This window comes from Coptis chinensis, chromosome 2, assembly GCF_015680905.1.
Source record: "Coptis chinensis isolate HL-2020 chromosome 2, ASM1568090v1, whole genome shotgun sequence".
In the NCBI taxonomy this organism is placed as follows: Eukaryota; Viridiplantae; Streptophyta; class Magnoliopsida; order Ranunculales; family Ranunculaceae; genus Coptis; species Coptis chinensis.
This window is the reverse complement of record NC_141457.1, coordinates 60,311,770-60,336,335: the sequence shown is the minus strand read 5'-3', so window position 1 is coordinate 60,336,335 and position 24,566 is coordinate 60,311,770. Positions and strand designations below refer to the sequence as shown.

The following is a 24,566-nucleotide window of genomic DNA, read 5'->3' as shown; positions in this document are numbered from 1 at the left end:
TGAGTTTAAACTATCGATTGAAGCAAATTAACTCACCTGGCAGCGGCGGCACGACGCAAATCCAATAATTTTTTTGAATTCCCATGCTTGGTTGAGTGTTGTTAAGGTTTTGGGCGTGAGGAATTGAGGTTGAATCGATGGAATTTTAGGCGAATTCGTGTTTCTCTCTCTTAGGTTTTGAGAGGTGCGAATTGGGGAAGAAGAAGTGGGTTTCGCGATTTTCAGTTTGGCCGATTTTTTTGATTTTTCAGTTTTGCGATTTCGTGGGTTCTATTTGGGCCGATATATTTAGGCCCAAGCCCAATATATCCTAATTAGACTTAACGCCCTACTTAGACTCCTAACCACTAACGAATTTGACGTCTCGTCGTAATTATTTTTCCGGCTCATCCCGCTAAATTTGATCTTCCATATTCTATCTCACCGCATGCTATAATGATGACCCAATCATGCGTGTAAGCTGTTAACTCGTGCCAGCTTCGCCAAGACGCTTCGCACGCAGAAAACCGCTAACCGCCGTTTTTGGTCAAATTTTCGCCTATGGTCGCTTACCTAACGTGACTTATGAGTCGGAGTTAAGTTTCATCCAGTTACGTACGTTTGAAACATAAACCCGACGACCAATTTACATAAATGACCCTAAATTTGATATGAAATTTACACAAGTACCCTTAATAATAATTCAGGACTTTACAATATGCGTATCCCAGCATTTGATGTATTCCTAAGAGTAGCTACAATAGCTAGTCTTTCATTAAGTCTCCTTTTCTTAGCTTGTTTTGAACTCTGTCAACATGCCAACAAAAATTTTGTTAAATGAGAAACATGTGTATACACAAACATTATCAACAAAAAGTCTTACCTCCGCTTTCGACATTTTGTTTGAAGTGAAGTGTTTTTACGTCCTTGTCAAAATCCTGAAATGTCAACGATGCATAATGTGGTAGAAAACATCAAGACACAAAACTGATATGAACAAGACAGGAGAGAGTACCAAAAACAAATCACAGCACATATTAATAAAAACAAACAACCAATACTCATACTAAGATGAACAAACAACCGAAGTGCCAAACAAATTAGATACTAATATTAATAGGAAAAACTACCAGAACTAAACAACCAGAACTCATAGCCGAAAATATTAATACAAAAAACGTTTTACTAAATTCTTTGAAAGTACATGCACTACACATAGTCTCCCTCACACAGTCCTTTCTAACATAGCTACCATCTTCATCATCAATGTTCTTGTCAATTCTCGAAACATCTAGTGGTCCTGAGAATATATCGACATTCTCCTCATACATATCCAAGTCATGACGCCCTCTTGGTGGGGATTGTAATACAACATACCAATTGGAATCACTGTTGTCCCTTGAATAAAAGACCTGCTTCGCTTGTGATGCTAAAATGAATGGCTCTTTTTCGAACTGGCGTTGTCCTTGATGGAAGTTAACCAAAGTAAATCCATCTTCCACCTTAACACCATTTCCAACATTTGCCCAATCACAAAAAAAAAACAGGCACTTGGAAGCCAATGTAGTCAAGCAAAATTATATCTTTGATGACCCCATAGTAAGAAACATTGTTCATGACTTGGTTTCTGTCCTTTGAACTAGATCTACACATAGTTGTTGACTCAAGTGAAACACCACTATTTTGGTTGGACTTCTCAGCACTTTTCTTGTGGTAACGTTGACCTTTGACAATAAATGAAGAATACGACATTGCTAGCTTCCTCGGTCCATTGGCAATCCACTTTAATGTCTCAGAGATATTCTCACTAGTGTCCTCTACAATCTGTCCAAATTCATGCATAAGTATCACGATTATTATCTACATATATGTAAAAAGGGTAACACAAATACACAAAAGTCACAACTGAACCTTCTCACGTAGCCATTCAGAAAACTTTTCTAGATGTCTCTTCCACATCAAATTTCTATTTCTTGAGAGTTGTTTGTTTTGCTTCCGTAGCTCATCCACATGTGCTTCCTAACCAAAGAAAAATGGTAAAAGATAACTAAGGTATGTCTTTTCAAAACTCTAAATTTCAATAATTATTACCATACTCACTCAAAATATAAACTCGACTACAAATTTTGTATTGAATGCAGCATATATATAGATGGGCAGCATGTAATCTTTCTTTACTTAATCTAATCGAGACTCCTCTAGAATTCGGCCTGCCATCAAGTATTGCATCACTTGCAAAACCATCATTTTTACTTCGGCGATTACTTATCTCAACGGTCTGTTTCATAAATTCACTACAAAATCTCATGCCCTCTTCCGCAAGATAGCACTTTGCAATGGAACCCTCAGGTCTTGCAAAGTTTCTGACATATCCTTTCAACTCTTTCATGTATCTAAAGACAAGAAATAACATCAATAGTAAATAAGAAACAAGTAGTGGAATATAATCATTAACGTTTTATGAATGAGTATAAATTCACCTTTCAAAAGCATACATCCAACGCAAATGAACTGGTCCACCAAGCCGTGCTTCTCGTGCTAAATGAATTGTTAAATGGATCATAATATCAAAGAAGGATGGAGGGAAGAACCTTTCTAACATGCACAAAGTCTCTCGCAACATCTCTCTCGAGCTTTTTTTTTAGTCTCTCAGATATTACGACTTTTTTGCATAATTCATTGTAAAAGGCACATAAGTGAAAAATTGCAGTCCCGGTTCTTTGGAAGAAGCCCTTTAACTAAATGACAACAATTGTTGCATTAAAACATGGAAATCATAGGACTTGAGACCTGAAATCTTGAACTCATCCCTTGATATAACTCTCCTGATATTTGAGCTATAGCCATAAGGTAGCTTTAAATCTTGTAATCTCTTGCAAAAAATCCTTTTTTCAACTTTCGATAGTGTGTGTGGTGCCGGTGGAAGATAAGTTCTATTGCCACGAACTTCTGGATGCAATTCATGCCTAATTCCCAATTGTTGCAAATCTTGGCGAGACTTAAGATGGTCCTTTGATTTGTTCTTCACATTAAATAATGTGGCAATAATACTTTCGCACACATTTTTCTCTTAGTGCATTACGTCCACATTGTGACGCAAAGGATTATACTGAAAAATTCGAAAAAAAATAATATTGCTAAAAAAAAATAAAGTTGGCTTACCTAGGGTATCTAAGAGGGTGGAGGACCACTGAGTATGGGGGCATGCAGTACACTCTAGAGGGTACAATGGGGGGGCAAGCAAGTACATTCTAGAGGGTATGTAGGGGGCAGTACAGTACATTACATTTTAGGAAGGATAATCAGTGTTCATGATAATGCAAGCGTCATAAGGTCATACATTTCTAGTTAGGCCAAAATATCAGTTCATTTTAGTGAACTGAATCTGCCCATTAGCATAGCCTGTGGCCCTTACTCCCCTTAGACCATTTCCACACTAGTCGAGTCAGATTCCACCTAAATAGTATCAAACAGTGTCGCAATGTATCTTAAAATTATTTAAAACTCCTAAGGCCTTTAGTAATTCAGCAGGGGTCTTGTTAAAAATATACTGCCCCAGGCACATAACTTAGAGCATACTTGGGTTTGGTCCAACCTCAGGTAGTATGGAGTAGAGGTTTGAACACTTCATTTAATTGACAAGTACAATTCTACAATGGTACATTCTAGATTTTCAGCACTAGCATGGATGGTATGTAGTGACAGGGTTGTTATAGATATCTTAGGGCATAGAGTTCAGAGCGGTCAACCTAGGCTTCTAGATAATTACTTCAAAAAAAAAAAAAAAAAATAATAATATATATATATATATATATATATATTTCCACACACACACACACATATATATATACACACACACACACACACACACACACACACACACACACACACACACACACATATATATATATATATATATATATATATGTGTGTGTGTGTGTGTGTGTGGAAAGTGTAAAACATTACCTCCCAATAAGGCAAATCAAAAAATATTGACCTCTTCTTCCACATTAGAACATGTTCTTCCCTCTTCCTCTTCTTCGTTTTGTTTTCATCTTTTCCAAAGTCATTTTCTATTTTGTCCACCACAACCTTAATTTCTGAACCAGACATAACTTTAGGTTTCTCCCGATATTCATGCTTTCCATTGAACCATCTTCTTTTCTTTCAAAATGAGTGATTTGGCGGGTGGAAACATCTATGATCCATATAAACTGTTTTACCGCTAAAGGGCAACCACATTGAATTTGTATTAACACCACAAGTAGGGCATGCAGTTTGACCCTTTGTTGTGCAACCGGCTAAGTTCCCAAGGGCGGGAAAATCATTCACAGTCCACATTAGTACTGCCTTTAGGTTGAAGATGGTCTTAGTAAATGCATCATAAACCTCCACTCCTTTATTCCACAACTCCATTAAATCATCGATAAGTGGTTGTAGATATACGTCGATTTCATTTCCAGGTTGCTTTTTTCTAGGAATCAATAATGCTAGCATCAAATGTTCCTTTCTCATGCATAGCCATGACGGGAGATTGTATGTACACAACAGGACTGGCCAGCAACTATGCGTTGAACTAAGATTACTAAATTGGTTAAATCTATCAGCAGCAAGACCAAGTCTAAGGTTGTGTGGCTCTACTGAGAACAATGGCCATTTCTTGTCAACTTCTTGCCATGCCTCAGAATCTACTGGGTGTCGCCTGTTACCATCTGTACTCTTGTTGTTGTGATGCCACCTTAAATGTTCAGCCAACTTTGGCAATTGAAACATTCTTTTAAACCTTGGTATTATAGGAAAATACCTTAACACCTTTGCAGGAACACCTTTCTTAATCTCATTGGTCTTCTCATCCACAAACCATCGCGAAGAATTGCATTTTGGACACTCGTCAATTTTCTCATCCCTAAAAAGATAGCAATCGTTAACACAAGCGTGTATCTTTTTCTCTTCGAGTTGAAACTCTTTGATTAACGAAGTCTCGCCGAGTATATGGAGTCGAATTGTGTTCCCCATTGCTGGTAACATATCTTGCAATACCCTTAGAAGCCCATCAAAAAAACTATCTGAAACATCATGCGTAATTTTAAGCTTGTACAAGACAACTGTTGCTGCCAACTTTGTGTATTTGGTGCAACCTGGATATAGAGGGATTTCAGCATTTTCAAAGAACCTTCTTCAAACTCGGCACCCATTCTCTCTTGGTAATCCCCGGTTCGAAGAATCGTCATGCTCAAATGCAGCTTCACATAATTCATGTGTCTCTGTGGTTTCTATACCAGATTACAGACTTTGCATCTAGTGGCTCCCCGTGCCAAAACCAAGTAGTATCGTCATATCCATACCATTTATCACCAAGTGTTCGACGACCTTATTATCATCTCCACGGCGAAAATTCGACATACTTTGCAAGGACATCTCAATTTCTTTTTTCTCGGTTCTAGTTTTAGCAGTTCCACAAAGTTCTCAGCCGCTTTTCTATACTCTACTTCATTTCTATAAAAAAAAAAACAAAACAAAACCAAACAACATAGAAGAAAAACAAAAAAGAAATTACTAAATGTGGTAAATATATGCCAAATTTTATGGAAGGCAATATAAGGACTTCTTTTCAGAACCTCTGCCAATGGACCCAAGCTTTATCCATCATTATGGTACCACTTCCTAACTTCAAATCTGATCTGGCATAAGCAAAAGAGTTAAGTTGCTAAACCACTTCCATAGTTATTTAACCTACAACTACATCAGCACACTAAACTACATTGCTAAAACTAGAACACATTATCACATAAATCAACGATCAAAACTTGAACCAGCAACAATTGAACCATAGATTAAGTAAACATGAACCACCAATAGTACTAGTTATTAGTACAACCAATTTTTTTTTGAACGGCAAGCAGGGTTTTTGAGAGGTCCCTTACCCCTTTTTTATTCATAATAAAATCATAGCTCGGTTACATTCTTACATATTCTTTGCCCATGGCATCATCATATATAATCTTTTTTACATCCTTTGAAAAAGAACTAAGATTAAATTCTATATAACTAACAGTAGGTATGGTAGATGCTAGTATATCTGCTAGTTTATTTGTTTCTCTAAATACATGCATAATGGAAAAATCTTCTAGCTGTTCTATCATGTCATGTATCTCTTTCATCATGTGATGTGCCCACCAAGGGTGCTGCCCTTCATTCTTTATGTAAGTACGTTACACAAGTCGAAGTCTGTTTTGCCCTCATTCTTTGATAACCTTTTCGCAATCCAAGTCTCAAGCCCTTGTTCAATCCCTTGCAATTCAATCAAGTCTATTGAATCATAGTCCGCTTTTACATGTGCTGCTTTGGAACCACAACCCCATTCACATCTCGAAACACTGCTACCCATCCTCCTTGACTTCCTTTGAGTGTGCCATCCATTATTCAAGTTGTATATGCTGCTCCGGCTCTCTCCCAACAGCAGTTCTTTACCTTTTTTTCCTCGTTCCCACTTGAATGTTCCATCTTTCCATGAAGATGTTCCGCTCGGGCCCTCCTCCATTTCAGTTTTGAGGTGGTAGCTTGGTCCTTACATCCCTTATGATCTCATTCCCCACATGCTCGCCACTTTTTCTTTTTCTTTGAAAAAATTCTCGATTTCGCTCTTGCCACACTTTGTATATGAAGCCAAGTAAACAATAACCGAACTGCGTCTTGCTTATAGCCTTTTCCCTTTGCCACCTGTTGTACCCATGCGATTTCCGGTTGCCATGAAGCGACTCTAAGCCCTTTGATAACCTCGCAAACTTGAGTACATATTGCCATATAAACTTTGAGTAGTTACAATCAAAGAATAAGTGTCTTACTGTCTCTGTTTCTCTCCCACAGATAACACAATTATCATCTTGTACTATATTCCACTCCTTCATCTTTTCTAGAGTCTTTAATCCTTCACTCAGAGTTAGCCAAACTGTAAACGAGTGCCTCGAAATTCTGTTGGGAAACCAGATGATGCTATGCCATGTATTTGGTCTCTTTGTCTCTCTTACACTCTCATATGTGTCTCTGAGTGTGTACTCCCCCTTATCTGATGCATTCCAGATGATTATGTCCTTATCTCTGCCCACCTTAACCCCTTCTTCCATTTCATTAATAATGTCTGGCATGTGGACTCGAATATACCATGGTGTATTCCAGCGCCCATTTTCAATCAAGTTTGCGACTGGTGCGTTTAGATTACAGGTTGAATCATAAAGAAGAGATAGTGGAAAAAACTCTTTCAATATGCCCATCGGATGCCATGGATCCAACCAAAACTTGGTATCCCTTCCATCTCTGATCTGGTGCTGAGCAATGTGTTTCGCATCTTTCCTGTTTTTCAAAATATGGCGCCAAACCCATGAACAATCATTTGGTATCTGTAACTGCCAAAAGTTTATGCCCTTGATCAGGTTCAGCTTAACCCATTTTACCCATAGCGTCTCCTTCCCACTCACTAGGTTCCAAATATGTTTTAGGTTCGCTGCCATATTGGATGTGCTGAGGTTCCGAATCCCAAGAACCCCTTCTTCATACAGGAAACACAAACTATCCTAACTAATAAGTGCATGGGATGTAGCGCATTCAGGCCTCGACCACAAGAAGTTTCTGCACATTTGATTTATGGTGTCAATTGTTTGTTGTGGCAACACAAAAGAGGACGTCCAGTATATACTCATGTTGTTCAGTATTGCCTTTAACAACTGAAGTCTCCCCGCATACGACAGTGCGCGTCCTTTCCATGCTTGTATTTTGGTCCTTACCTTTTCTATCAAGGCCACACAATCAGTATTCTTTAATCTTGTCGTTATTAAAGGTAGTCCCAGATATCTCACCGGCAACTTTCCTCTTTGGAACTGAATAATACTCTCGACTTGTGTACATCTTGTCGCATCCATAGCCGAGTAGAACATATTGCTTTTCTATAGGTTAACTTGCAATCCCGAGCACTTTTTCAACTTGCTCAGAGTTTCCTTCAGAGCTCGTACTGTTCCCAAGTCTCCACTCATGAATGCAATTAAATCATCTGCGAAAGATAAATGTGTGATGAGTGGGTTCCTGCATTTATAATGAAGCCTATATTCTCCTTCCTCCACTTTCCGTCTTAGCATTTGAGTGAAAAACTCCATGACTAGTACAAATAAATAAGGTGACATTGGGTCCCCTTGCCTGATACCTCTCTTTCCCTTGAAATACCCGAAAGGCGTTCCATTTATCATAATGCTGTATCTCGGTGTTTCTATGCATTTTTGAATCCACTGTACAAACTGTAAGGGGACTCCAATTCTCGTTAAAGCAAACGTAACAGCCTCCCATCTTACAGTATCATATGCCTCCCTTAGATCAATCTTAGCAGCACATCTAGGTGGGCCATGATTCCTATGGTAATTGTGTAGTAGCTCATGCGAAAGCAGTATATTATCATGGATACTTCTTCCAGAAATGAATGCTGACTGATTAAGAGATATCACCTGAGCCATGAATAGTTTCATTCTGCGTGTCATGATCTTTGTAATGCATTTGTATATCACATTGCAACATGCAATGGGCCTGTAATCCCCCAACGAGGTAGGCTTTGGTATCTTAGGAATCAAGGTAATACATGTTGTATTCACCTCCTGCAACATCATGCCTGATCTGAAAAAATTCTTCACAGCTTTCACAAACTCATTGCCTATAATCCTCCATGTAGCCTTGAAGAATAATGAAGAGAACCCATCACTCCCTGGTGCTTTGTCACTTATACCTGATAGACATTCAATAATTTCATCTATAGTGACCTCCTTTATCAGCTCCTCTTGAGTATTTTGATCCAGCTGTTCTACCTGAATTTCCTCTAGCATACTGAAATCCATTTCTTCCATCTGATCCGGGCTGTATAGGTCAGTATAAAACTTCACACATTCTGCCCTTATACTCTCTATCTCTTCCAGAATCTTCCCATTCCCATCTCTTAGGTAGTTAATCTTGTTTGTCATCCTTCTCACTTTTACTGAGTTAAAAAAATACTTTGTGTTGCCGTCTCCAAGAGTTACTACCTGATCCCTTGATTTTTGTTTACACTCGTTCTCCTCCTCTATAACAGCTTTGACGTACTTTCTTGTTATCACTCTCTCCTGTGTGATGAGCTGTTGATCCAATGGTTGGTTCTGTAGCTGATTTTGTACTTCTTCTAGTTCTTTTTCCGCTTCTATTTTCGTTGTGCATGCCTTTCCTTTTTCTCTGTTCCAGCTGATTAAAGCATTCTTGACGTTCTTTAGCTTTTTTGTGAAGGTGTACATTGGATTTCCTACCACTGACACCCCCCATGCATCCTGAACCACCTCAAAAAAACCCCTCCTCATCAATCCAGTAGTTGAAAAATCGAAATGACTTTTTACATTGCCCTTTTGTTTTTATCATTTCCACCACCATTGATGAATGATCAGATGTTGCTCCGGGTTTTAAAAGTTGCTTTCAGATCTCCAAACTCATTTATCCACTCTGCATTGACCATGACTCTATCTAGTTTCCTCCATAGCCTCACATGCGCTTATTACTCCATGTTAGGAAGTTCCCCGAATATTTCAAGTTGACTAACCCGACCATTGTTACACTGACCAAATCTTGGAAGTGATCACGGTCTTGTCTCCGTCCCTCCTACTCTTTCTTGCCCATTCAATCTTGAAGTTAAAATCTCCTATTACAACCCATGGTTTTCGTACTATGTACGATACCTGAATCAAACTCCTCCATAGCTCTCTTCTCTTATCTCTATCATTAGAACCATAAACCAATGTTATTACGAACAATTTCCCATTCATCATTCGGCATCCATAGTTATACTCTGTTCACCTTTTCTATAATTTTCAAGTTACACTACGTGGGTTCCAGTGACACCATATCATTCCCTTTGCACTATACTCATAGTTATGTTCCACCATCCATCCATTCTGTGCCAGCAGTTAATGACTTCTTGCATCTTTGCTTGCTTCACTTTCGTTTCAATCAGTCCAAACACACTCAATTGTTTCTGTCTTATCATGTCTTCCACCTCAAACTACTTAAAAGCTCTGTTTAGGCCCCTCACATTCCAACATCCTATACCAATCATTTAATATTCCTTTTAGGATTAGAGTGATCGTACTTCGCAACCACTAAGTTAGATTTCCCATAACTTGGAATCTGAGTATTCTTGCTCATCTTCGATACCCCTTCTAGTCCTTGTTTTCTCATACTTGTTTTTCACCTCTGTCCCTATTCGGCCATCTGTGCTCATCTCATTTCTGTTTTTACTTTTTGTTCGCAGACTTCCTTCTCCTCTCCTTCTCTACAGTCTCTCCTTCTCTCACTACCACCACATTGTGTGTCATCACCTCTTGTACAACTTTTTGGTGCGCAAGTGTTCCTCTTTTTGGCGTCACGCCATTTCTCCTCTTTATCTTTTTTCTTCCCCTCTTCTACTACTTGTGCTGCCTCTCTTTCATGCACCGCCTCTATTCAGCGTAATTCTTCTCCCTCGGTGCCCTTTACTCCCTCTTGATTTCCAGTTCGATAATTAAAGATGTGCTCCTTGTATCATTTGCTCTTGTGTTTTCTCGTCTCATAATTTGTCACTTCTTCTTGTTGGATTGCTTTCCCTTTAGGTTCCTTAGTTTTATTGCCTTCTTTTCGTAACTGGACCCTTGCTTACGCTCCCTGTTCTTGCTTAACTTGCTTTGGACATTTCAACTCTGTATGACCGAAAACTTTGCACTTAGCACACCTTTGAGGCTTCCAGTTATACTCAAACGGTATGGTGAACATTCGTTTCTAATCCACTATAATTGGTAATCCCTCTGGATAGGTACACTCCGTATCTATCTCTACGCATACTCTCGCATAAGAAGTCCGTGTCATTGATTCAGTTAACCTATCAACAAACAATGGCGTCCCAATGACACTTGCCACTTTACTAAACCCATCCTTGTTCCATAATTCCATTGGAAATTTCTTCATAATGACCCATATTGGAATTGTCATGATTTCATCTGCTTCTGCCTCAATAAAAGCCTTCCACGGCCTTACTACAAACAGCTGGCTGGCAATGTGGAACGATCCTATGTCCAGCACTGTGCTTCTATCCTCTTCTTTCCCAAATTCAAATGTAAACATACATTCCCCATATGTCCTCATAGTGAAACTCTTAACCTTCCATATTCGCTGAACTATTTCCTTTACAAAGTTAAAACCCAACCGCCTTCCCACAAAACTCCCCACAATCAGTCTCTCATATTTTTTGTTTATATTCATGAACTGCGACGATTTAACATGGAGTACAGGCTTCCCATTCACTAGTGTAGGTTGCACGTACTCCAGCTTATCTTTCCCAATAGACTCACGTCCTAGGATATCCACCCATGAGCTCTTTTTTCCACCATTGTCACTTGCTGAAACCCCGTCCTTATCACACTCATTTCCAGCAGTTGTGGCATCATTCTTATTAACTCGAGTTATGTCTTCTATGATGGTGGATCCCAGATGATGAATCCTGAGTTCTCCTTGTTTGTTCACGACCCTAGCATGCTCCTGCGGTTGCCCTGACTCCATCGAAACCAGAGGTGTTTCAGTATAATTGATCATTGCCAGAGGTGTTTCAGACCTTATGTAAGTCGTTTTTTCATATCCGACATTTATGGATCTAAGATTCTTCGTTTCTAAGGTACTTTTTTCATGGCGATCCCATTCATCTCCTCTCTTCTCTGTATCAACTACAACGGTCTTACCTGAGTTTCCTTCCATAGATATTGTCCCCTCTGTATCATCTTCATCCTCTCGCTGTAGAAGAACTTCTTCATGAATCCTTATCATTCTTCTTTGCAGCAACCCCTTAAGAGATCCCTTCCCATTAACCCTCTCAAACTCAGATTCTAATTTGTCTGCTTCCTCATCCTCATCTCTATTTGAAATCTTGCTTGGTGTTTTCAGAATCCCGCTCTCATTCTCACTCGTTTTGTCTTCTTTCATCTAATTTTTTGGTTAAAAGACGAAAATGCCCTTAGTGTTTAAAATCGCTCACTAAAGGCCACCATGACAACTACATAAACCTTACTACAATCAAAATAAAAAGGTACAATAAAAAACTGAAAAAATTGAAATTCAGTAATCATTCGTATAGGCTATAAATTATTGGCAATAGAGACGAGCAATAAACATGCAGACACGACCAAATGATGAAATTTTTTATTCCTTTTCTCAAGAAAAAAAAAATATATATAAACTAGCTTAATTATGCATGTTTCAGCGTGTTCTCTAATTACTAACAATTTTGGCATAAAATTACATAACCCCAATTCATAATTCACTAATTACAAATAATTCAACATAACGTACAAACACCCCACACTACCAAAAAAACGAGTTTACCCGACCAAGGCCATAAAGAATACCCGACGGATTCCGTCTGTAGGAAGTTCCCAACACATTATGTCCTTCGGGTATAATCTGACCATCTATCGGGCAATCTCAATGGGTACCTGACGGTTCTACGAGAGTTGTTAACGGTAGGCATATCTCTTCCAAATACCAAGCAGCAAACTAATGTGTGATTCACAAGAGTATTTAGTATTTACATATGCATGGTAGTTTTCTACATTGCTTCATGTGGGAGTTTAAAATGTAGGAAATGTGGAACTGTTCTTAAGCAAGTGATAATTTCTTAAGTTTTACCGAGGATTTTAGGGACAAAAATGCATCACCATCATTCAAGATGCTATCGGAAGTTGCACATAATAAAGGGATCACTATAGTTGGTGGATCTACACCTAAACAGTGTGGTGGGAGGTTGTATAATACCAACTGTATATTTGGAACAGATGGAGAACTACTGGCTGAGCACAGGAAGGTATTTGAATTAATTTCGATAAGTCAGCTTAAATTATGTTACCATGGTGCCATTTAGGCCCTTTGATAACTAGGGCATGTAGTTTGATGAATTTTAGACATTTTCATTTTTGATGATCTGCACGTGCATCTGTTTGACATCAACGCACCTGTAGATAGTTCCTTCAAGGAATCTAACAACTTCACTTCTGGTGATAGACCTACTGTTGTGGATACAGGTACTTATTATATATGTAGGAATTAGCAGAAGAAACTTCATTATGATACTTTGCATCCACTTATGGTGATACTGGCCTGGACCGCTTGGTCTGTGACCAATATATATCTGATGTTTAGTCGACCTCTGGAAGATGCATAATACCATGATCTCAGGACAATTAGGCCAAGCTGATGAATTGGACATCTTCTAACCTTTGTTTTACTGGTGTGTGCTTCCATATATGTCATTCACCAAAATCGTTTACAGCAAGTCAGAACTATTTTTGCAGCATCTAGTTAGTGATGCTTAATGTGGTTAGGCTTTAACTGGTTCTATTTTGTGTTGGATAGTTTCTCTTTTCGCAAGATTGGTTTTGACCTTTTGTAGTAATACAAACTTTTGGTTGAGAGAAGTGTTCTTCATTTAGTGCAAACTTGGCTCTCTGGTGCTAGTGGTCTTCTAATTGTATGTTTTCGTTTTTATTATCATCATCGTCATTATTATTATCATCATATTTTATTCTCGTCTTAAAACTCTCACATTATAAACGTAGACCTTTTCTCTGTTAAATGTTCTGCTTGCTTGCTAATATTAAAGTTACTATGACTGGATACTAGGTGCTCATCTTATTTGCTATCCAGGAGCATTCAACATGAGTATTGGTGAAGCACTGTGGGAGCTAGTACAGAGAGCAAGGCAAGAGTATGTCATGAGTCATATTCTTGTCATCATCGAGCCTGTTATATGATTGATTCTATCTGCCCAGATTAAGCTTGTCCCTTATGCAATACCATGATTATAGTTCCTTCATGATACAACATACCTTCGTGTTCATTTACTGATCTTTTCTTTCCCATTCTATTTCCAGGGCAACTGATAATCAGGTGTTTTTCAAATATAATTCTCCGTTATATATTTCTGAGATTGAAAATGGGTTTGTGAATTTTGTATCTATTCTTTTTTATTTTGTTGGCAGTTGTTTGTGGCAACTTGCTCACCAACTTCGAGACTCTAGTGGCTCTTACATGATTTTTGGGGTCATTCAACACTTGTTGGACCAAGAAGACGCGTCTTTAATCGAAGTGTTAGGTGTTTTAATGATAGTCACCAACATGAGCTTTTCTTTTACTTTGCAGTTTGGTGAGATAATTGAAACTATAGGTCATGAGGAGACAACTGTTATTGCTGAGGTCAATTATTCCATGATTCCATTGCAAAGGTACTTCTTCATACTGAAAAGCAGAAGGATATTAGGTGAGGTTGGTTTTGCTTATGCCAGATTCAATCCCATCGACCAATTTTATTGCCAAGTCATTGTAAAAACACTTCCCAACATCTTGATCTCCCTTTTTTTAATGTGATTCAACTTTCAAATATGTTAAATGACGAAGTCCTACACTTTCGAATTGTATAACAGCTGTAATTTCTTTTCTCCCTTCACCTTGCCTAGTACAAAAGTCTGAAGAATGTTTAGATATTTAAACTCTCTCCGTCTCCTATTAATTGTATTGAATGTGCACAGGGAGAACCTTCCCCTTGAGAAACAGAAACGGAGTGACATATTCAAATTTGTTGACATCCAGGAAATGAACAATGGGGCGGTTTCATAATGTTGTCCACTTCTCTTAAGTTCACCACAATCAGGTTTATAGAGCTTTTGACATATTCTTTTTTTTGTTTCCTTAATGTTTACAGTGAAATGTCCATTATAAATTCTTGTAGAAGTAGCATAAATCCCGAATGCAGTATCTAAATTTAATCTATTTTTTCATTTTCATATCAGGCTATAAATAATTGTAGTTATCCCCCTAGCCTCGTGTGGTGGATTTTGCACATAGTTGGCCTTTTTACTCTCTAGTCTTGATTTCCTTCACTGTTTTGGTACCCAAGGAACTTTATCCAGCTGTTGTGTTTGGCTCTAACAAAGAGCTAATTAATCTTTATCTAATTTCCCATAGATGGATTTCGCAGTCCTTGTGGCTAATGGAAATAAACGGTACCCATCTGTAGTTGTACATCTAGTGGGTAGTTTTAGTAGTAGTAATGTAGTGTAGAGATCTGCCACCTCATTTTGATATGTTAAAAATGACAAATCTGATGTCTTTGTTAATGTATTTGTCATGCATTTCCTGCATATTACACACATAAAGACAATAATACAGACGCAATTCGGATGGCCTATTTAGATAATCATAACCCTCTTACTTTCCTTTGAAACTCTGTTGCATATATGCTTTCAAGTGCATTGTATACAGGTTTCACTATCTGTTCATTTTAAGTTACATTTTTTGTGATGGTTCTCTAACTTGATTTCATACTTTAGCTGCAACATTTGTCATCCTCAAAGCGTATAACAATAGTTCTGTAGTCATTATGGCAGCTGAACAATTCTATACCTTCGAACTTCGATAATTTGTGGCTACTATATGGTTATTTTTTATCACTGCTGAGATAATAGGGCCATTTGGTATTGTTCATTCTTCTTTTTTTCATTTAGAATTCCACAGTAATTTGTTGCTTTCAATTTTTTGAGCTGCTTAGTCCCCCTTTTTCCTTAAAAACCTCTACAAAGTTTCACGTGGCAACATTTTCAAAAATATTAGGGATAATATTGTTGTTTCAACTCCATATCGGTAATAATATGTAATTGGTTGTCAGTTATCTGTTTCTTAAAAGTTGGTTTGTTTGTTGAGCTTTCTGACCTTTTCCGTTTCAACAGTGAGACACCACGTTATGGTATGGGAAGTGAGACTCCTATGCATCCATCACGAATCCACTACATCTGTATATGACTCTTATGCGAGATCCTAAAAGTTTGTCCCTCGATTGCCTTCCGAAAATGAATTAATTCTTTTTTCTGTTCTACTTTACTAAGCTATACCATCAGGATCAGGACCACATCCCTCTGGAGCTTGAGATGGTGCCATGGTGACTTTGGTACTACATACTTTTCTTTTCGAATATTTACTCATCAGAAGTTAAAGTGAAAGTTCTCTACATGAGATTTTTGGAGTATTTAGATTTTTGTACAATTTAGATCATTGTAATAGTGTATGAATTGAAATTTTAAGTTTAGAATTTTGTTGAGTGGTATGACTGTATTATTTAGTAGGTGTGGAAATGGAAAAGAATTTGAATTTACTTATATTTGGCTTCTGTTGTTATTGTTGTATGAAGATGGGTCTGTTTAGGAAGAAATGTCCATTTTGTTTGGTTTCCTCTCTATAGACTGGGCTTCTTTTAGCTCATTCAACGCTTTTAAAAAAAAATTGAAAATTTGATAAACGGACGCACCTTTAGTGTGAAATAAAAAAAAAAACGATTGCTAAAAAAACGGGTCACCATCCGACACTTTAAAGTGCCGTTTTTTTGAAAAAACAACGGCTCTTTGATGTCTTTTTTCAATTGTTCTAGTGTAGTGTCTAAAACTATTGGAATGTTCGTCGGCAAAGGTTATCAATGCCGACAGCCTATTCTAACTAATTTGAACCCCCAGAAGCCTATGCCGATCGAGCATTTTCCGACGGTCTTGCGTCATTAACCTATGGCGACTGTTATAGTCAGTCGGGTAAAATCGTTTCTTTTGTAGTGCCAATTCATGATTAATTAAAAATATCAAATATACGAACCAATAACAAACACCACACTTCATAATTCACTAAAGCAATTTAACACTTCATATAACACAAAACCCAAATTCACAAATAATCATCAGACGACTAAGTTGGAGTTTGACTTTGTACAATAACATATAATTTTAGAATCAATGAATTTGATGAACTTACCAAAATATTCAGGCTTGAGATGTTCACGTTGTTTGGCTTAATTTCTTCAAACTCAATTCACCTGAACACCCGGTACACAAACAAGAAAGAAAAACAAAAACAATTGAAGTAAAATTGAAATAAAGACAAAATAACTAAGACTAAAATGGAACTAAAATTCAAAAACTTTAACAAAAGACAGAATTTTTATTTGTTAAAAATAAAGATGGAAATGAAAACATGGGGTTTTTTTTTTATGAAGGAGAAGATGAGTACGTACATTATAATCTGTTTTTAGCTTTTTTTGCAACCTTTTCTCAGACTTTTGATGATTGGTTTATCCGATAAAACTTTTTGGCTTTGTTTTGAGATGAAGAGAAGGAATGAATTGATGGGTCGGTGGAGATAAATGTGGTGGTGGGGGTGATTGGAGTTGGTTACATACGGTTTTGGATTAGAAAGAAAACAATTTTGATTAGGTGGTGGTCGGTGATTGGAGGGTTTGGGTTAGAGAGAAAACAGTGGTGGCTGTTTTCCTTTTTAGTTATTAATTCAGAAAGAGGAAAATTAAGTAAAAAAAGAAGGGCGCGAGCTAAAAATTGGGATTTTCATTTTTAGCGGGCTTAAATTGGGCCCCTCTGGCAATAGAAGATAGCAGTTGGCCCAAAATGCAATCAATTATGTAGCGCTATTCATCCAAACGCAATTGTAAGTTGGCCCAGTGTAAAATTTTGATAGCGCTGGATAAGTAAATGCTATCCCAATAAAAGCATAGCGTTTTTTTTATAAGTGCTATTAAATAAACGCTATCTTATTGCATTTTTGTAGTAGTGCAACTAACTGTTGACTGACGGAAGTTGCAAATGTGGGGGGTATCGCAAATGATCTTCAAATGTGGTGGGTATCGCAAAAGAGATCTTTAAATGTGGGGGGTATTGCTAATTCCCCCTACAAAATATCGCGATATATCGTGATATATATCAAGATTTCAACAAAAGATATGAATATATCAAGGATATGCATAAGATATTTTCAAGTGCAAAATCTGCAAATATCCTCGATATATTGTCAAATATCGTGATATATCGACGATATAGTAGATATGTATGACAATATATCACTAATTTCGTTCTAATCTATATCTTAATATTAAAGCTCCCACGAGGGTATTTTTCAAACTCTATTAAAATTCCACATCATCAAAACTAGAATTTCTCTCCTATTTAAAAAATGAAAATCTTTTTTTACAATGGAAATTCATCTCTTATTAGAATGGGAATTATTCTCCTATTAAAACGAATTCTAGCACTTCTAATTAAAGCAGGAATCATTCTCCTATTAAAATGGGAATTCCTCTCTATTGAAAATTAAGGGAAAATCTAGCGTCTCTAATTAAAATAGGAATCATTCTCCTATTAAAATAGAATTTCTCTCCCAATTGAAAAAACGGGTTTTTAAAACTTAATTTAAAACAATTTGTTATAAAATAAAAATGTGTTAGCAACTAAAACGATAGCCTCAATTTTCTAAAAACAATCTAAATGTTTTCAAAATAGCTGGTGCGTATGCACGGACAAGCTAGTTCAGATTTATTTGCCACTAAACAAGATCAAGCTTAAGCGAAACCATGAAGTTCAAAAAAGGAAATGAGGTGGAAGTGTTGAAAAGAGAAGAGGTAGTGTGAATCCTGGTTTCTGGTATAATCATTTCAGAAGATATAGATATACATACACTCTTAGATGTATACTTCTCAATTATGAAGATGTTAGGCCTTATCCGCCACCAGTGAAGGGAAGAGGAGTGGGTGGTTGGTGATTCTGTAGAAACTTTTGATCTTCACTGTTGGAGGGTTGGAAAGGTCGTGAAGGTGCTAAACAATAATAACTTTGTGATTAGACTGTCTGGATCCATCCAGCTTAAAGGATTCCAAATATCTAATTTATGGGTGCGGCAAGCTTGGCAAAACAACAAGTGGGTTGTAATTGAGAAGGTATGGATTAATTTACCTTTTCATCAAGAGGTAACTAATAATCATTATGGAGTATGTTGTGTGTACTGAAATGATTTACCTTTTTAGTATCAATGAAAATTAGTAAACTTTGTCTTCTGCTGCTTAAATACCATTGTTTATGTCTGAATGTAAACGAACTGTTTCCATCGTGGTCTGGCCCGAGTGCCATTTGTTGCACTCTTAAACCTTGAAAATTCTGGACTTCAATGGTGTTTCGAGAAATAAAGAATATGTGGATATTTCAAATGTGTTGCAAATGCCCCAATGCAAACTATCCCCACGCAGAGGGATATATCCACGATACATATCTATAAATCTGGGATCGGTATATTGCCCTATCTAATATTTTGTAATGTGGTTTGTACAACTAGGGCTATTAATGGGTCAACTAAATATGTTTTGAAGCACTTTGCTTTAGTAACTAGTTCCAGAATATTGGGGTTTATAGTGGATGTTCAAAACCAAATTCACTTATTAGGCAGGGTCTTTTTACAAAGAAATAGAACCTAATTACCAAAAAACCTTAATATAATTAAGTTTAATCAAGAATCAGGGCAAAACCTATATAACCACCTCTGTAGCAAGACCCTCAAAGTTCTTCTCTTAACTATAAAATTGTCAGAAGGCTCTGGAAGCTAAAGTGGAGGCTAACCTACAACTTTTCATCTGGAAATTATATATGCACTATCTCTCCACTTGAGACCTTCTACAGTCCAGAAATTTTCAAGGTGATCTCACATGTTACTTTTGCTATAAGTGCATAGAATATGATATATATGCACATTTTCTTTGAATGTGAGTAGATTAGATGTTTATAGTATGGTTCTATGGTTGTCATATCATTAGAATAGATTCTCAATCTTTTATGAACTGTTGACAATGGTTTGAATTGTTTATTTATTTATTTTATTATTATTATTATTATTTTTTGTTTGGTAAGCCTGTTTTAAATGAGATCATTAACTCTTTGATGCTGGTGGGCCCTAGACCTTTGGTATCATCACCCAAAGGTTTTACCGACTTTGCTAGTCAACACCTGTCTCATGGTATAATGATGATTGGGAGGATATTAGGAATAGAGGGTTATATTGCTTTATCCTTATGCATGAAATATGGAAGCATAATAATTATGTTAAATTTGAGAATGGGCATTCTTCTCATAAAGCTATATGGAGAGCTGCTAATAGTATTTGGTGCATTAATATGGAGGTTTTCAAACAAAATGGAAGCACAACAGCTGGAAATGTTGTCACCCCCATAGTTATTACTGATATTCCTACTGGATGGAATATTTATTCTTTTGATGCTACTTTCGACAAACTTTCGAATAGAGGAGCTGCAAGTGTTCTTTGTAGAAGTGCAACATGAAATATAATACAAGTCGCATTCACTGGATTCAAGGCATGCAGTCATTTATAGGCTGAATTTCTAGCGGCAGAATTGACATGTAAGTTGTTGAAGCTTAATTCTGTTGGAAAAATGGTTTAGAAATGAAGTTCCTTATGTTAGAAATTCTTAGACATTTGAGTAGTCTAAAAACCATTTAATAATGAATGAGAAATTGTCTCTAGTGTACCCACTTGAGTAGAAATAATGTGAGTTATACTTTAGGCTTAGGTTTATGGCGTATAAATAATATTTCTTTTAGAATGAAGTTTATGTAACGACCGTAACCGAATTTGGCTTTTTGTTTGAGCAGTCGTGTCTTTTCAAATTGTCGCGTCTTTTTAAAAAGGTGCACCTCTTTGAAAAGGTATGTACATTCTCTTCTATAAAACTCGACTGCATGTTTTGTTTAAAAGAATCTAAAGAAAAAGTCACTAGGATTAATTTTTCGTGCATTCTCTCTCTCTCAGCTCTCTCTAAAAGTTTTTCGTTGTTCGAGTACAAACACAATGTTGCATTCATTGGTTCTTTGAAATTGAAGTGCTACATTCCTTAGAATGAAATATGTTCTATTTTGGGAGACAATTGCTTATCAACCTTGAGCACCAAGAGGGAGCAAATTTGTCTTAAGGACATAGTGTGATACACTAGGCTCTGATTGAAATTTGGTAATTTCGCTTATTCATTAAACGAATAAAGGTTTGTTTACATTACGATATATTTATTGTATATTGATTTTGTTGTTTACTTAACAATAAGTATATATTTGGAATAAGTTTCCCACAAACTCTCCTGAAGGTGCAGTAATTCAAGGTTGTAAATGTTGGTTATTTTGGGACTACGACCTGATGATTTGTTGGATAGGAAGTGGCTGCACTCTTCTTGGGATAAGAGTTGCCTACGTATCAAGTTTCTCGGGGTAAACTTGAATCAAACCTTACGTAGTTCATCTCTCTCTATTTATAGATGTGTGCTTGAACCGTTATGGATTGCAGATCCATCTTGTATGATATCTTGATGATTCACCATTACTCTAATGTTACAAAGTAAATGACTCCTTGAATGTTGCGTTGACTGAGCTCCAGGATTGCGCTAGTTGATATCTTTCCATGAATGGCTGTAACTGCTACTGGTAACGACCTGGGTGTTGGGTCGTTGGTACGATCTGATGTTGTGGGATGAGCTGAAGTAAGACGTCCTGCCTTGTGGACATATGCTCTGCAGTGTAGAACAGAGGGTACTTACACAACCCCCTTTACTTTTTATTTGTTCTTTGGACAGCTGTTGCGTGGAACAAGAACGGTTTAAAAAGTAAAGTTTGAAAGCACGTGTTTGACAGCTGGTTTGTTTTGAATTTAGGTTTTGGGGAATGTGCAGGAACTACTGGGCTGGATTCGTGGGCCCGGAGTTATGGCGATTTGTGGGCGAGTAATGATTTAAGTTTTGGGAACACAAAACGTTTTGATTGTCTCGAGGTGTTTGGGCAGTTGAGGGGTTTTTGACTTGTAGAAGATTTTTGTTTGTTCACTTTTCAACCAAAGGAAAAAAAAAAAGAATCCAGAGTGAAAGAAAAAGAAAAAGAAAAAGAGAAAGAAAGAAGAAAAAAACTTCTCGTCCTTCTTAAATTAGGTTCGTCCTTCAACTTTAAAAATTTGAGCTTTCTTTCTTTCTTTGATTGTGCAATGTCTATGACTTGTGATAGTTTGAGTGGTGAGGTTGAAGTTAATGAATGGAGAGAGAGAATTGTAAGTGAAGAAACTGAGGAAAGGGTTCGTAGTGGTGATGAGGCTTTGTCGTCTTCCTCGTTGGAGACAGTGGATGAGAGAAAGCCTAAGTCGGTGAATTGTTATGCTGCTTTTAGGAAGGAGTTTGGTTGGGTGAAATCCGATCTGTCTATGTACGATCTGGCTGGGGAGAAGAATTTGTATACTAACGACTACGTTCCTTGGGGTGGAGGAGTAGTTATTTGTTATGGGCAGATGAAGGCTGGGATGAGGCTGCCCTTTTCCCGTCTTACTGTGGAGGTTTTGAACTTTTTGGGGAAAGCCCCTTGTCAGCTCGTGGGGAACCGTTGGAGGATTCTCCATGTGTTGGACATGTTGAATGACAGGGGCTACAACATCTATTTAAATGATGTAACGGAGCACTTTATTGTGAGGAAGTCGGGTGCTGTGAACTTTAGTTTTCATATTTATAAGGGGAAGTCTTTTGTTATTGTGGGGGTGAGCAAGGAGGACTGGGGGCATAAGCCGTTGTTGGCTGTAGGTAGATATTGCTCGCCTGGTTTGGAGATTGATAAACGTGTTGTACAACCTCGTGGTAGGTCATTGGTTGTAGGTCGTAATGTGTGTGTTGTAAATTATAATTTGGACGTTCTGATTTATTTGGTTTGTTTTTGCAGAGATTACAATTCGTGATCGTACGAAGAACGGTGTTATTGAAAGGTTTGCTTGTTTAAGTTTGGAGGATAAGCAGGCTTTGTTGGGGGAGGTTGCGCATTACTTTAAGAGGCGTGGAGGGAAAAAAATCAACCATAAGAGGATGGAGCAAAAAGCTAGGGCTCGCAAGGTAGTGGTTGAACTTTCTGATTCTAGCTCGGAATCTGCCATGGAGAGGGAGAGTCACAAGAAAGCACCTGTTTCTTGAGTGAAAAGGAGTGGAGGTGCTGATGACAGCCGTTCTGGTGGAGCTAGGACGTTTGGTGGGTTGCTGAACACCATTTTGGAGTTGTGAGGGTGGCTAGAGAGGTGATGCCTTCCAGACGTCCTGAGTTGGGTGACGCAAATCATTTGTTATCCCAACATTCTGAGTTGGATAATGCAAATCGTTTGACACCCCAACGTTCTGAGCTAGGGGGTGGGTGGAGGGCGCTCTGCGTCCAACCTCTTCTCCTCTGGTGATGCAGATCGTTCTGCATCCAACTGCTTCTCCTCTGGAGATGCGGGTGCTAGAAGTGCTGGTGGTGTTGCAGGTGGCAGTGCTGGTGGGGAGGGTGATGCTCCCATTTCATTCCGGAAGCCTAATCTGAAAAAGGCATTCCAAAGTGGTTGAGTCGGAGGGGGCTAAGAAGGCCCGAACTGAGTCTGAAGACCGACCTGGTTCTGTTGAAGGTCGTTCGTCTTCAGGTCGGGTTCCTCTGAAGGGGATGAACCTGATTGATTTGGCTGATGATGCTCGGTTAGCTGAAGCTCGTTGAAAGAAGAAAGTTGGTGAGTGATAAACATAAAAATAATAGAATCCTAAATATTAATGCTACAAGAACACTAATACGTAATCCTACCGTTCTTACGTTTAAATCAATTCTTCTTACTCTCAAAACATATTTATGCAATATAATGAGTAAGGAATTCGTTCCACTCTTAAACCCTCAAGACTTAAATAGAATTCAACTAATCAAACCCAAAAGGAACAATGGTGAGAGTAATGATTTGATGTGAATTTTCTATTCTACCATTCCCAACAATTGAATCTAAACAAGACATAATATAAAGATTTGAACTTTATTTGTTTAAACTCAATTTGAAACTACTCATGCAATTTAATTGAATTAAACTAATAATGACAAATAAGTAAATCTAAGGATTTAAGCTAATAAATAAATGAAAATGAAACTAGATTATGGAGAACTAATTAACTTTATTTATCTAATAGAACAATAAGAACAAGATATGATTGAATGAATAACAACTATTTTATTTATCTAATGAATGATATTCAATGATTTAAATAACTAAGCTAAAACAAAGAATGAAACTAATTAATGGAATGAAAACTAAGTAATTAACTAATCTAGATCTAACTTTTTCTAACCCTAAACTCCATTACATTAGCTTCCTAACCTAACTGCCATTAACAAAGAGTCAAGCTTTTGTTTTATACTTCCGGATCCAAAAATCGTGCATGGGCTTGGAGCCATGTTTTGGGCCGGAAAATCGGGCCCAAAACCCAATTTCTTTAGTCCAAAATGGGCTCCTCAGCTGCAGTTGGCTTCGACAGATGTTTTGTCCACTTCTGCTCCTCTGATTAGGTCAAGGCTTAGTCCATTGGAAAGCTCTTTCTGAGCCGGTCGTTTTGACATAAGGTAGGCCCAATTCGAGGTCCGAGTCCAAAGATACGCCTTGAGGAAGTTCTCACGACTTTTGCTCCTTTATCTCGCTAAAGTGGCACATTTCTCGCGCAAGACGTAATGGACTTTGAAGCCCGAAATGCAAAAACACGTAATCAGTATTAACTCTTACTTATTATTCACATAATTGGTCTAACAGTATGATTATTAGGGGTTAAAACTACAGTTTTTGGGCTCTTATCAAACCACCCCAAACATGACATTTTGCTTGTCCTCAAGCAA

The 24,566-nt window shown here is 37.5% G+C and overlaps 1 protein-coding gene and 1 long non-coding RNA gene across 2 annotated transcripts; one reads left to right on the top strand and one right to left on the bottom strand.

Annotated features, from left to right (window-relative positions):
• Nucleotides 1–695: 695 nt before the first annotated feature.
• Nucleotides 696–17,391, bottom strand: LOC147516916 (uncharacterized). The gene is made up of 4 exons (XR_015213764.1): nt 17,102–17,391; nt 16,843–16,903; nt 863–917; nt 696–786 (listed from the first exon to the last, which is right to left on the bottom strand). It is a non-coding gene; the product is annotated as an uncharacterized LOC147516916 (long non-coding RNA).
• On the top strand, nt 12,831–14,667 carry LOC147516917 (omega-amidase, chloroplastic-like). The gene is given in 8 exon segments (XM_086595007.1): nt 12,831–12,859; nt 13,655–13,753; nt 13,926–13,941; nt 14,034–14,060; nt 14,062–14,088; nt 14,091–14,126; nt 14,194–14,276; nt 14,580–14,667. Coding segments are annotated over 8 exon segments (405 nt in total).
• Nucleotides 17,392–24,566: the final 7,175 nt, after the last annotated feature.